At 39.9% G+C, this 12,778-nt stretch overlaps 1 protein-coding gene across 7 annotated transcripts in view; it reads left to right on the top strand.

Moving 5' to 3' along the window:
- Positions 1 to 12,778, top strand: part of tnip1 (TNFAIP3 interacting protein 1) — a 33,797-nt gene that overhangs the window by 10,330 nt on the left and 10,689 nt on the right. For all 7 annotated transcript variants that reach the window (XM_053478907.1, XM_053478898.1, XM_053478889.1 and 4 more), the window contains exons 2-10: positions 974 to 1,145; positions 3,702 to 3,848; positions 5,486 to 5,574; positions 5,771 to 5,833; positions 6,887 to 7,060; positions 7,185 to 7,279; positions 9,386 to 9,521; positions 12,062 to 12,154; positions 12,259 to 12,324. In XM_053478907.1, coding sequence (XP_053334882.1) covers positions 1,007 to 1,145; positions 3,702 to 3,848; positions 5,486 to 5,574; positions 5,771 to 5,833; positions 6,887 to 7,060; positions 7,185 to 7,279; positions 9,386 to 9,521; positions 12,062 to 12,154; positions 12,259 to 12,324 — 1,002 coding nt within the window. In that variant the 5' untranslated portion in view covers positions 974 to 1,006. The remainder of the gene's footprint in view (positions 1 to 973; positions 1,146 to 3,701; positions 3,849 to 5,485; positions 5,575 to 5,770; positions 5,834 to 6,886; positions 7,061 to 7,184; positions 7,280 to 9,385; positions 9,522 to 12,061; positions 12,155 to 12,258; positions 12,325 to 12,778) is intronic.

Raw genomic sequence — 12,778 nt, 5'->3', positions numbered from 1 at the left:
AATATGATGTGAGCGCGTGCGACCGTAAAACAAATCCCATCCCCCATCCACACATCGTGCTTTCCGATTCCTTATATGGTAACAATTCCGCTATTCAGAAGAAAATCCATCCCTGAGTCTGTCTCTCTGTCTCTCTCTCTCTCTCTGTGACTGACATGTTAACGACTCCTTTGATCGTTTAAATATCAGCGCTCTTACCATCAGCTCTCTTTGCTGATAATGAGCAGACGATCTTCTCGTACCGAGGTGCAGCAATGACACCGAGCGATAATCCTTCTTCTTTAAGCTTAAACAACTTGCTCGCTCGTCTTAAACCTTGACGTTAACCAAGGAACGTTGATGACTGAGGGAGAAAAAAAACGCGTCCTCATGTCATTAAAGTCCAGGGATACAGATTCAGTCATCGTTATGAGTTTAATGCCTGCTAAGTGAAGCATAGGTTACTTAAGTGTCTTGTACACTTGGCTTTGAGTTTGTTAAATATTTACTCAAAAAAAATGTTCACTCTGTTATTAGAAGCCAAAAGATTTCCTTTTTTTTTTTTTTCTTTCCTGGATCCATGTAAACCACCACGCCTGTACCCCATCTCCTCTCCCTCTCTTTCTGTCTTTAACGTTCTTTAAAAAAAAAAAACTCTTTATTTTAAAGTTCTTTATTATTGTTATGGAGAAACAAACACACCCCGGTCTCACTTGGCGCGAGAACTTTTATCTAAACCTCATCTCTTTCACTGCCCTCGTCGTGTTTTTATAACGCTATCAGCATTCAAATTGGCCCCGGACGAAAATAACCCCGAGAGAAATCCCCAGCCCAGGCTTATTCAAATAATTTTTTTTGAATTGTAAATGGACAGATGCTGAGTCGCTGCATGTAGGTTAGATTTACTGTAACAGACATTTCTAAATTGCCCTGTCATGTTGATTTTCTCTCTCTCTTTTTCTCTTTCTCTCTCTCTCTGTGTGTTTGTGTTTAGGAGAGAGCATGCAAGCCGATTGAGTAGACGGGTATGGATGGTAAAGGCCCATATCGGATCTACGACCCCGGCGGGAGCGAGGCTCAATCCAAAGAGGAGGCCAGCAGCTACAGACAGCTCCTGGAGGAGAACACGGTCCTGAGAGAGCGCATGAAAGGCCTCAAGAGCCTCGGTTAGTCACCTTCTCTAGAAAAAAAAAAAACTATCGCTCTTTCGTAGAGGTCAGGGCGAAATGAAACTGACCGGAGGAAGATCATTTCCCAATCCTGGTTCTTGAGAATGCGGTGGTGTATTTTCTGTAGCGTGATAAAAAAGAAAGTGTTTGTTGCATAGCTAAGGAAAAAAAAAACGTACAGATTACGATGTGATCGTGAGACGTTTATTCTGCATATGGTAGGAGTCTCCAGTGTCAGCGCATCAGGACAAAGGCTGGAGAATTTTTATTTTTAAATTATTTTAAAAATAAGCGTGTTTTTTTTTTTTTTTTTTTTTCGACTTGAATAACAGATTTGTCTCACACAGCATAAATTGTTGCGTTAAATGGGACAAAAAAATTGGGTAATGATTAAAAGCTCAGCAAATAGGAAAATAATATGATGTAATATCAATTATATTATGGTTTAGCAATAATTAAAATAAAAAAAAAAAATCTTTTCCGGCGCTGACTCTCTCTATATGTACTGTAGAAACATGATGACCTCATGACGTCCATTGCTTCCACAAAGCGTGGTGCAGTAACACGTGGAGTATTTGTGCCTGAGAACAGAATGATAGTGGTTCGAGCGAGGGTGTAGCAGGGTGTCTGTGTCAGAGCTTCATACACACACATACATTCTTTCTGCTCCTCGTTTATAAACCCGATGACCTCTAATAAGCAACGCGGGCGTGTCTGGTTGGGTCAGGCTGCACGTGAGCAGATTTACCCAGATCAGTCATACGGGGAAATGTGGAGAGTCCCTTCTGACTGCTCACCGCTGAGCCATCTCCATTATCTACTGCGTAATCATCTCCGTGTGAGGCACTAACCTGATCACGCTGTATTTTATACACGTGTAGGAGCTAGCTCACGACCAGGAGAACTCTAATGTATAGCTCGATGTGTATGTGTGTACGTAAAAAATAAATAAAGGAGACTACTGATCGGAAGGTTCGAACCCCTGCACCGCCAAGGTGCTACTGTTGGGCCCCTCGAGGAAGGTCTGGCTCAAAATGGAAGTGGCTTTGGATAATCACGTCTGTCTGAAAACCTGAAAACACACTAATACATCCAGACCAATCAGGATTGAGAAACAACCAGCACCGTGATAGTAAAAAAAAACTTTTTTCTCTATATATATTTATTACGCACTGTATGTTTATAAATTGTATATACACTTTATATAAATATTTTATAACTTTGTTGTATTAATATTTTAATACAAACTTTATTGCTCCTTATTATATGTTGATATATATGGTAATATTATTATTATACTAATCTAATATACTATTGTTCTTTTCCTTTTGGCTGACTCTGCATATAAACCAGCTTTAAATTCAAGTTAGCTTGCTTATGAAAATGTATGAAAAAATCGATTCAGTTATAAACGGTGATTTCTTTGCGTGATGATTCACATCTTGACTCCAATGGTCGATTAAAAAAAAAAAAATTATATATACTTTGTATGTGTGTATAAATAAAATATAAAATAAAAAGAGATTAACTGGTCGATCAGGCAGTGTCCAGAGTTAGCTGGTTTTCTGATTGATCGTGACCCAGCGGCGCAACAAAAATGCATTTTTATGGCATTACATTATTAAAAATGGTGTGCGTTAAAATCCTCCGACCTGCCTTTTTCTTCTTAACCCTGTGAGCGAAATAATCTCAGTCCCACTCATTACACACCGCTTGCACCAGTCTCACAACGCCGTGAGCATTTATTAGTCAAAAATGGCTTGCGTTAAAAGTCTGAATCTGTTCAGCTTTGTTTTGATCTGTTGTTTTATTACATTAAATTCTATTCAGCTTTGTTTAGTTTTAATTTGTTCGTATTCAATTATATTCTTTTTAGTTTTATTCTGTTCTATTTAGTCTTGTTTTAGCCCGTTCTGTTGATTTAATTCAGTTAGATTCTGTTCTGTTTTATTTGTTTTATACGATTGTTTTGCTTTCTTCTATTCTATTCTGTCCTAGTTGATTTGACTCGGTTCTGTTCTACTTAATTAGATTCTGTTCTCTTGTTTTATTTGATTCGATTCTGTTGAGTCGCATTCTATTTGATTTTATTCTAATAATCGTTGTTCTGTTCTGCCATATACTAATTTATTTTTCTGTATTTTTTTGTTATTTATTTTATCTGTTTTTGTAATTAATCTTTAAATTATTAGTCTCATTCGGTTTTATTCACTTTTACTCCAATTTATTCAGCTTTATTTTATTCTGTTCCACCTCGTTCCGTCCCTTTCTATTAGAGTCTTTTCATTCCATTTGTTTGTTTTCACGTGTGCATGTATGTGTGTGTATACACACGTTTAGGCATCTGTGTGTGTGTGTTCAGAATGTAACTGAACAGGTTTCGTTGTTGTCGTGTCAGAGCGCAGTGCCGTGCCCCCCGTCGGCCGTGCCCCGGTTGCTGAGAAGCACAAACACAGCCGGTTCTTGTTGTTATACGTTGCGGCATGTGCAAGTGCTTGAGCTGAGGTCACACTTCACACACTGTCTGTGTGTTTTTGTGGGTTTGGCCCACAGGAGATCTGCTGGAAGAGTCCCAGTCGGAAGCGCTGAAGCTCCGCAAGCGAGTAGAGGAGCTGGTGAGAGACAACGAAGCCCTGAAGTCGTCCACCTCCAGCTTTGCCAGCGCCTGCGTCGGCACCCCGGTCCACACTGACACGCAAGGTAAGAGCTCGGCACGCTGGAGTTTACAGAGCTCCATGGAGGGGGGGGGGTTCTAGCAGACAGGAGCGCTACGCTAACTCCAGAAGCTAGTCTTTACATCTAGGCCGAGCTAAAAAAAAAAAAAAAGCATTTAATTAGATTTAAAAACAAACAAACAACCCAACGAGTAGGACATTGAAATTGACTCACGACAGTGTTCTCTGGTCACGTCAGTCGACATTCTCATGTTCTCATAATCTTACAAAAACAAACAACAACAACAAAAAACCCCAATCTGATGTAAGAAATAAAGTCCCTTCTGGAATGTTCCTTTAGTCTGCAGGAATAATGTTCTTTGTTGAATTTTACACAAATCAACACTAACTACATAGAGACTTATTGTTTTAGTTTCATTACGGATATAATTTAAATAAATAATGTACTATGGAACAAAAGGGGGGGAATATTAGATTGATTTGATTCTGTTTCCCTTTGATGTTGTTTGATTTAGTTATGTTTTGATTCGGTTCTGTTTCCCTTTGATGATGATTTGATTCTGTTCTGTTTCCCTTTAATGTTGTTCGATTCAGTTGTTTTGATTAAGTTCTATTTTCCTTTTATGTTGTTTTAACGAGTTCTATTTTGATTCGGTTCTATTTTCCATTGTTGTTGTTTGAATCAGTTCTGTTTTGATTCGGTTCTGTTTTGATTCGGTTCTGTTTCCCTTTGATGTAGTCTAAATCTGTTCTCTTTTAATTCGGCTCTATTTCCCTTTGATCTTGTTAGATTCAGTTCTATTTTGATTCGGGTCTATTTTCCTTTGATCTTGTTAGATTCAGTTCTATTTTGATTCGGGTCTATTTTCCTTTGATCTTGTTAGATTCGGTTCTATTTTGATTCGGGTCTATTTTCCTTTGATCTTGTTAGATTCGGTTCTATTTTGATTCGGGTCTATTTTCCTTTGATCTTGTTAGATTCAGTTCTATTTTGATTCGGGTCTATTTTCCTTTGATCTTGTTAGATTCGGTTATATTTTGATTCGGGTCTATTTTCCTTTGATCTTGTTAGATTCGGTTATATTTTGATTCGGTTCTATTTCCCGTTGATCTTGTTTGAATCAGTTCTGATTCCATTCTATTCTGTCTCCTGTTGGTCTTGTTTGATCCATCTGCTTTCTTCTATTCAGTTTTCCTTTTTTTCTGTAGGTCTATTTGATCCAGTGCTTGTGATTTGATATGATTATGTCCTTTCATTCTCACTTTAATTAATATAACAACTTCCCGGTGCACCTTGTGACCAGTTTTAAGTTCCCACCTGTGAATACAATCATCATGTAGAAAGAAACAATATATTCTTATTATTTTTACAATGGTTTACTTTGTTTCAGCAACCTTAACGCACAGTTACTCTGATTCCCACCTGACTGCGTAAACAGTTTTTTTTTCTTTTGTAAATAACCGTCATTATCTTTAGTAATTTTCTTCTATACTATACTATACTATATTGTACTATACTATACATTATTGTACTTTATACATATATTTTAAGGGCTGTTTAATTATTGCAAACACGTAAATCATGATTGTCAAAACCTTAGGTGGGTTTGATTAACGTTTTTTTTTTTTTTTTTTTTTTACTTTGCTGTCATGATCTCTCAGGTCATGGAAAGCTCCTGAGCCACCAGACGTCTGTGCGATCCGATCCCCGCGAGTGCCTGACCGGCAAACCCGTGCAAACGGAAGCCACTGTAAGTACACGACGTGCAGACGCACTTCCATGGAACACGCACAAACCATCGCTCTTCCTCTGAGCACTATCACGTCCATCGTGTACACCTCATTATGCAAATGTAGAGTATTATTAGAAGAGTTTCACAACAGCGGTCCTGGAAGACGTCCGGCCGAGCTTTGTGTGTGTAAACTTGCCCGTTCTTGTGCTTACAGGAGACCTCGTCGCACTTCGAGCTGGTGAACACAGAAGACAAGACCATGGCGGAGACACAAACGGTGAGCTTGGTGTGGAAATTCCGGACTGTTCCGAATTACACACGTGTCAGCAAGCTTTCCCATGGCCCGTTCCCAAAGCCGTGCATGTCTAACTCAGCAGCAGTGACTCAGTGGTTTGTGTACGATTCGAGTCAGCTGTGACTCAGGGGGGTGAGGGGGAAACTCCAGATTTTACTCGAGGCATTGACACGCAGATGATTCGTCACTCGCAGTCTGAGGAATTTCTCTTTCTGAGACACGTGAGAGGGAAAACGAGCGCTCGTTCTTTCTTTTTTTTTTTTCTTTCTTCCTCTCGTGAGAAGATCGGAGGAGGAAACCCTGTGTTCTGAAGGATTTTCTGAGGTAACGTTAGCCCCTGAGGAGTGACACCCGAACAGAGCGCTAAATGCAGCCGTGTGTAAGTACCCGCTCTGCGGAGGTGAAACGTCTGTGCGATGTCTGTAAGCTGTAAAAATGTCTGATGTACCGTAAAAAGCTAGGGGTTGGAACGTCACCGAATGCGTTTTGCTTTCGCTTTTTATGAGAAGCTCTACCACCGAAAGCAAACTGAGGAACTGGGACTTAGACTGGGAACGCGAGAAACATCACCAACTTTTTTTTTTTTTTTTGTAGACTAAAGATTTAGAAGAGTGTGTGTGTGGTTATTTTTGGTGTGTTTGTTTTCGATTATTTGTAGATTTGTGTTTTTTTTTTTTTTTTTTTTTTTTTTTTGCTTTTCTGTTTGCATCTTCTGTTTTGTGTGTGTGTGTGTGTTTATGCCCATTCTTGTGCATGGTGTTCTTGGACTTTGTGTGTTTGTGTGTGTGCACGTGCTTATCTATGGTGTGTTCTTGGAATTTCTTTTGTCTGTGTGTTTGGATTATGTTTGAATGTCTATATGCGTGTACGCCAGGATTGTGCGTGTTTGTGTTTGTACACGTATTTGTGTACGTCTGCACGTTTTTTGTGCGTGGTGTTCACTTATTTTGTTTGTGTGTGGATGTGCTTGCGTTTGTGGTTATGTTATTGTGTCTGTGTACATTATTGTGTGTGTGTGTGTGTGTGTGTGTGCAGGAGAACACGGAGCTGGCCAGTCAGCTGCAGAGGCTGGAGAGCTCGTTCAGTGTGTTTGCGCATTGCGAGTCCAACCCCAACCAGCTGCTGGCTCACCTGGGCCGCATGGCCGTCGAGTTCCACACGCTGTCCTCCAAAGTGCAGAAGAACGAGCAGAGAACCTCGCTGCTGCAGGTCCACACACACACACACACACACACACACACACACACTCATTCATACACACAGAAAGCAGATTATACTTTAGGCACGAAGATGAAGCTGTTAGGTGACGCACGGTTGCTCTGCTGGGTTTCAGACGCTGTGTGAGCAGCTGAGGCAGGAAAACAACGAGCTGCGCAAAAAAATGGAGGAGGACCTTCAGTACCGCAATCGCGACCTGGAACAGCTGAGGTGAGGCAGCGCCGGGTGGTACTTTTACACTAACTGCAGCTCTTACTGCAACACATTACTGCAGAACATACCGCAGTGTTTACTGCAGCACAAACCCCACATACTGCATCCTAAACAACGTGCTGCAACACTTGCTGCAACCTAATCAACACTATAATGCAGCACGTACTGCGACGGTTCCTGCAACGCCAACTCGATGCTAATTGCAGCTTATTAGTTATCGCAACCGCAGTTACTTAATTAAAATTCTGTAAATCTTATCGCAAATAGTCGCATTATAAACAGTATGAACCGAAACGGGCCTCCCTCGCCATGTAACAGTAGGGGGCGCCATCGGATGCAACAGTAGGCAGCGTCATCACCTTTTGTGTCATACCATGAGGTAATGATATAGCTGCTGAAATATGTTGCGGGCGGAGCCGCGGGGACCTTCTAGTTACAGATCATTTAATCATTTATGTTTTTCAATAGCTTTAGAGGTGATGCTAACATCCTAGCTAACATCCTTTTGACGTTAACATTTGTCGCGAATCTGGATAGAATACGATCAAATACAAAGCGGTACAGTTTAAGCAATAATCGCAATGTGATTGTTTTTCAATTATTTCGTGCACCTCTAGTAAAAATCCAAGCGAGACGTAATGATCATACCACAGCGCTGCTCAATTCCCATTGGCCAATGGGGGATTGACGAATAATTTGCTAATTTGATTTAATTTCTCCAGCGTCTGAGAGATTCTTTCTTTTAAATTCATCGCCTATGGGAACAAACTCGTCTTCGTTCACAGTTACGTTAAATAAATACAATATTTAAATCGTAATGTAATGTGAAGGTGATAAATCACTTCATGACACACTGTTATAGGAAACGAATCAACTTCATGGGAAACAACCAGGTATCTGGCAATATGCAGTTTTTTTTTGTTTTGTTTTTTTTATACAAGTGTCTTTATTCATTACCTGTGTGTCATGTGCGGAACATGAGGTTTTTCCCCGCTGCATGCACTGTAGCATGGAGAGTGATAAGTGTGTGTGTGTGTGTGTGTGTGTCCTGCTTCTTGTGGAAGTCTCGGGTCTTTCCAGCTCAGGGTCGTCCTCCTGAGTCAGTGTGTTTTCCCAGAGATTGTTTTACTGTAAACAGACGGGAGGAAAAAAAATATATATATTGTGTTCGCGCGTGTGTGTGTACCTGTACGCTAATAGATACTGTATGTCACAATTCTGGAATCTGATTGGCTGGAAGTTGTTGATTTTGTTTACCGTAAACACACTACTTTTTTGTTTAGAGGACGCACTACAGAATCTGAACTTTTTAATAATAATTAGATTTTAATCAATAATACACCTGACAACAGATCTAATGTTCTAAAATATATGGTTAGATAGCTTTTAATGTAAATAGATATTTATTTAATATTTAAAATAAAAAAAGGAATCTCTGGTGTCAGAGCATTCTTTTTGAAGAAAAAAAATAATAAATCCTCGACGCGGTGTAGGTCTACGCCCCACAGCACGCTATGAACAGATAAAACGCGCGACGTGTCTTTTGTTCAAATAATGAGAACATAATCGTGATAGACAGGCAGCGTCTGCTAAATAAACGCCTGAATGTGAATTCCACTGGAAGATAATCAGCTTCACGCCCGAGGCGTCGTGTTTTATTCCGTACTTCATTTAGACGGAACGTGACGTCTTCTTAAAACGTTTCCGGTGGTAAAGTACTAAATCACGCGAGGAATTTTGTCCCCGCGGCTCGTCTGCCACGTCGTTATCGCTTTTATTGTGATTGAAGTGTGTATTTTTAGAGCACAGCGTAAGCGGGATGAACAGTCACACCGTCGTCACGCTCTTTATCATCTCAGTGACGACACGTGAGTCATTAAAGTCATTAAACTCCTGGGAATGTTACGCGCCTGACGGTTGTGTTAAACACGTACAGGATTCCAGGGATCTGTTCACGCCTTCGTAACGAAACACGACACGCACACACACATGCACATCGTTGTTATATTCTGTTAAACACGATGGCTGTAAGAGTTTACATCCTGTTGGGTATCGGTTAGATAAAATTAATCAAGAAAATCACCAATGTGTGTGTGTGAGCAGGCAGGAGAACCTGAAGCTGCGGGAGCAGGTAAGCGGACACACAGAGGCGGCACAGAGTGACTCAGCCGAGGTCAAAGACGAGGTGGCTAAAGAGGAAGCTACAAAAGTCAAACTGGAGGCGGCAATGACTCAGCAGGTATACACACACACACACGCACACACACTCAGCTCAGGTGACTTTACCTCAGAAACACTCCGGTCAGGCGCCTGGGAATTCTCAGCCCAGCCCAAGAGTCAGCGCTACCTCTTTGAAAAGTTTAAGCGTGGCTTTGAAATCGCCCGAAAGTAACATACATACTCTCGAGGGTCACTTTAATAGGAACACCTGCTGATCCGTACACTCGGCTGAGACTGTCAGAGTTAACGCGATGAGATCATTCAGATGAAGGTCAATCCAGATTAATATCCGAGCATGATGCGTGAAACTTGCATGGGCGATGTATCTGGGAGCGATGTCCGTATATGAGGATTCCTGGGATTTTTTGTTTTTAATTTTTTTATTAAAGGGGGCCTTTTATACGAAGTTCACTTTAGTTTGCTCTCCAGCATCTCCACAAGCACAAAACATTTACCAGGTGAAGAAAAATAATATTCCCTGCTATTTGTTTTTCATTTTTTCTATTAAACAAGCACAACTTTTTCTTTTTTCCCCAGGTCAGCTCTGCCATTCTCTCCTTTACACCTTATGAAAATGTCTTCAACATATATGAAAAAATTTATCATGGTTCTTTTGTGTGATATCGCCACACTGACTCAAATCAGTATAAGTAAATGCATTTTTTTTATGGTGTCACATTTATCAAAAATCAGACACGTTAAAATCCTCCAATCTGCCTTTTTTTTTTTTTCTGGTCGTCTCAACCAAAATCATTACAAGTCTTGGAAACTGCATCGTTAGAAGACGCACTCACCCGCACGCTTTCTTTAAAGTTGAGTTTTGAGACGTGTTTGAGGCGGTAAAACGTTAACGTTTCTATATAATCCTACAGGTGGCGCACCCTGAACTATTCACACGTTTTCATCCCGTGTGGCAGGAGTGAATTATTTGCTGAGTTTGTTTAGAAATAATAATAACTGTGGCGGGTTACTAGAGATACGCGCCGCTCAGTAACATTTTATTTGAAGTGAAAAGTTAAATTCTTGTGTTCCAGGTTAGTTTGTATTGTTTTAATGCTGCGATTGATTTTTAAGTGAGAAAACGAATGATGTATGGAATGATAAATATAATGTTTTTAATTACCTATGTTTGATTCAGTTGTGACGCCGTCGAATAGAGCCAAGGTATAAAACTTCCATGTTATAGTTAAAGGTTTTAAAATTGTAGCAAAATCAGAATTTCATCTGTATAAATTCGGGATATTTATAAAATCTTGAATCGCAATAGTAAACAAATCAGCACAGAGGTATCGTGATAATATCGTGAATTACATCAATGCTCGGGTAATGGCTAAGTCTAGCCTGTCGTGGTTAGCATTTAGCAGCTAATGATTAAATTAGTCGTCTTCCTTTTCAACAACATACTGTATATATTTTTTTTTACAGATTTTTAAGCAATACACGACATACAAAATGAACATATAGTGTACGTATCAAGTATATGGCGTTCACAGATCATATCAATAAGGCAGAAGCACACTACTACAATCCTCATTTATAAACCTCTTATACACACAGCCTGCCTTTCCCCAACTCCAAGCCAGCTTTATATGTCTAGGAAATGGTTTCTGTACAGATGAACAGTAAATGTGCATCTATATGTATGTACAAGGCTAGACAGCAGCTACATTTAAAGAAGGGGGGAAAAAAGAAGAAGAAGAAAGAGAGAGGAAAAAGAGATCAAGAGACAAAAAAAAAACAAGGAGCTAGAAGTCTAGGTTTCATATGCAAACAAAGGGGAAAAACAGAAAAGAAAGAGGAAAAAAACAAACCAATCGAATAAAAGGGGAGAATGAACGATAAATTATCATTTGAGATTATGAAAAACATCTGTTTTCAAGGTTCAAACCTGAAGTACAGATTAAGTAATGGGTCTTCTCCAAGGAAAAACAGAATATAATATTTATTTATTCCATTTATTTCCATTTCCATTTTTATTTCCATTTACATTTATTGCTATTTTTGTCTACATTTGTACCAACAAGTTTTTATATTTCTTATATATTTTTGGAAAATTTTATATTTTGTTTTATTGTCTTCTATATTTTGTTTCTATAGCTAAAGTTACTTTTAATTTCTTAATTTTATCTTATCTTATTTTATTTCAATTTAAAAAAATTTTTTTTTAAGGTCCTTATAAGCATTTCACTGCATATCGTACTGTGTATGTGACAAATAGAATTTGAATGATATAGCTGAGCCGCTCAAATATACTTTATTATAAATACAAATATACTAATTATATTCGAACTTATATTTTGTTTGTGGAATGAAATGAGTGTGGGAAATTCTCGATAATGTTTGAAATATAAACATTAAGGTTTACAGTTCCCGAGTTCTGATGGAACACTTCGCACTTCCTCAAAGGGGTATTTGGGGGCGGGTCATTTAATGCTACGGACGCTGAAACGGCGAGTTTGGGGGACAAAAATAAAGACCAGGCAGCCAGAACTCAGGACCTGAGCTGTATTTCAGCTGGAATGTTAGAACACATTAACTTGTTGAAATGTGTGTGTTCAGACGAGTAAAGCTTCAGAGAAGACTCCATCCAAGACCCTGGACCCCGAGGTGTACGAGAAGAAGATCAGGCTTCTGGAGAAACAGAGGAGAGATGTAAGTGTTGTTCAGATGTGTTTTTTTTCCCCTCTCCTTTTTTTTTCCTTTTTCTTTGATTGTACAGTACGTGTGTGTGATGTGAGGTGATGTGTCTTTTCCAGGTGCTGGAGGTGAACAAACAGTGGGACATTCAGTGGAACTCGATGAAGGCGCAGTACGAGCAGAAGGTATTACCAGCTAAACACACTAATAAAATTCCACCTGATTAAGTAAGCCCTTTTTTTTTTTTTTTTGCTTTTTTTGCTTTTTTTCGGTAAATAAGGCATGATTCATTTTTACTGTGAATCGAGTGTTGCTCAATCGCGAAAAAACTCGACCCGGGTTGCGGGCTGCGTGACGTCTGAACCTGCACAGGAATGGGAGCGCGGCGGCGGCGCTGCAGCCTCTTTTTCTGCGCTCAAACCCGGCGCTCTAGTGGAAATACACGCTGACGGAAAAGCCGAACGAAGGCCTCTGGCGGTGCGTCTCGCAGACCGCAGCACCCCTCCCGCAGAAATCCCCTCACCGAGGTTTCCTGCACCCTGCGCATCTCTCTCTCTCTCTTTCGCTCTCTTTATCTCTCCCGCTCTCCGCCCACACATCCTCTGTTGTCAGTGATAGCGACGCAAGGAAACCATGTGA

The sequence above is a fragment of the Clarias gariepinus genome, chromosome 2 (genome assembly GCF_024256425.1).
Source record: "Clarias gariepinus isolate MV-2021 ecotype Netherlands chromosome 2, CGAR_prim_01v2, whole genome shotgun sequence".
Taxonomy (NCBI): Eukaryota; Metazoa; Chordata; class Actinopteri; order Siluriformes; family Clariidae; genus Clarias; species Clarias gariepinus.
This window is presented reverse-complemented; position numbering and strand designations above follow the sequence as displayed.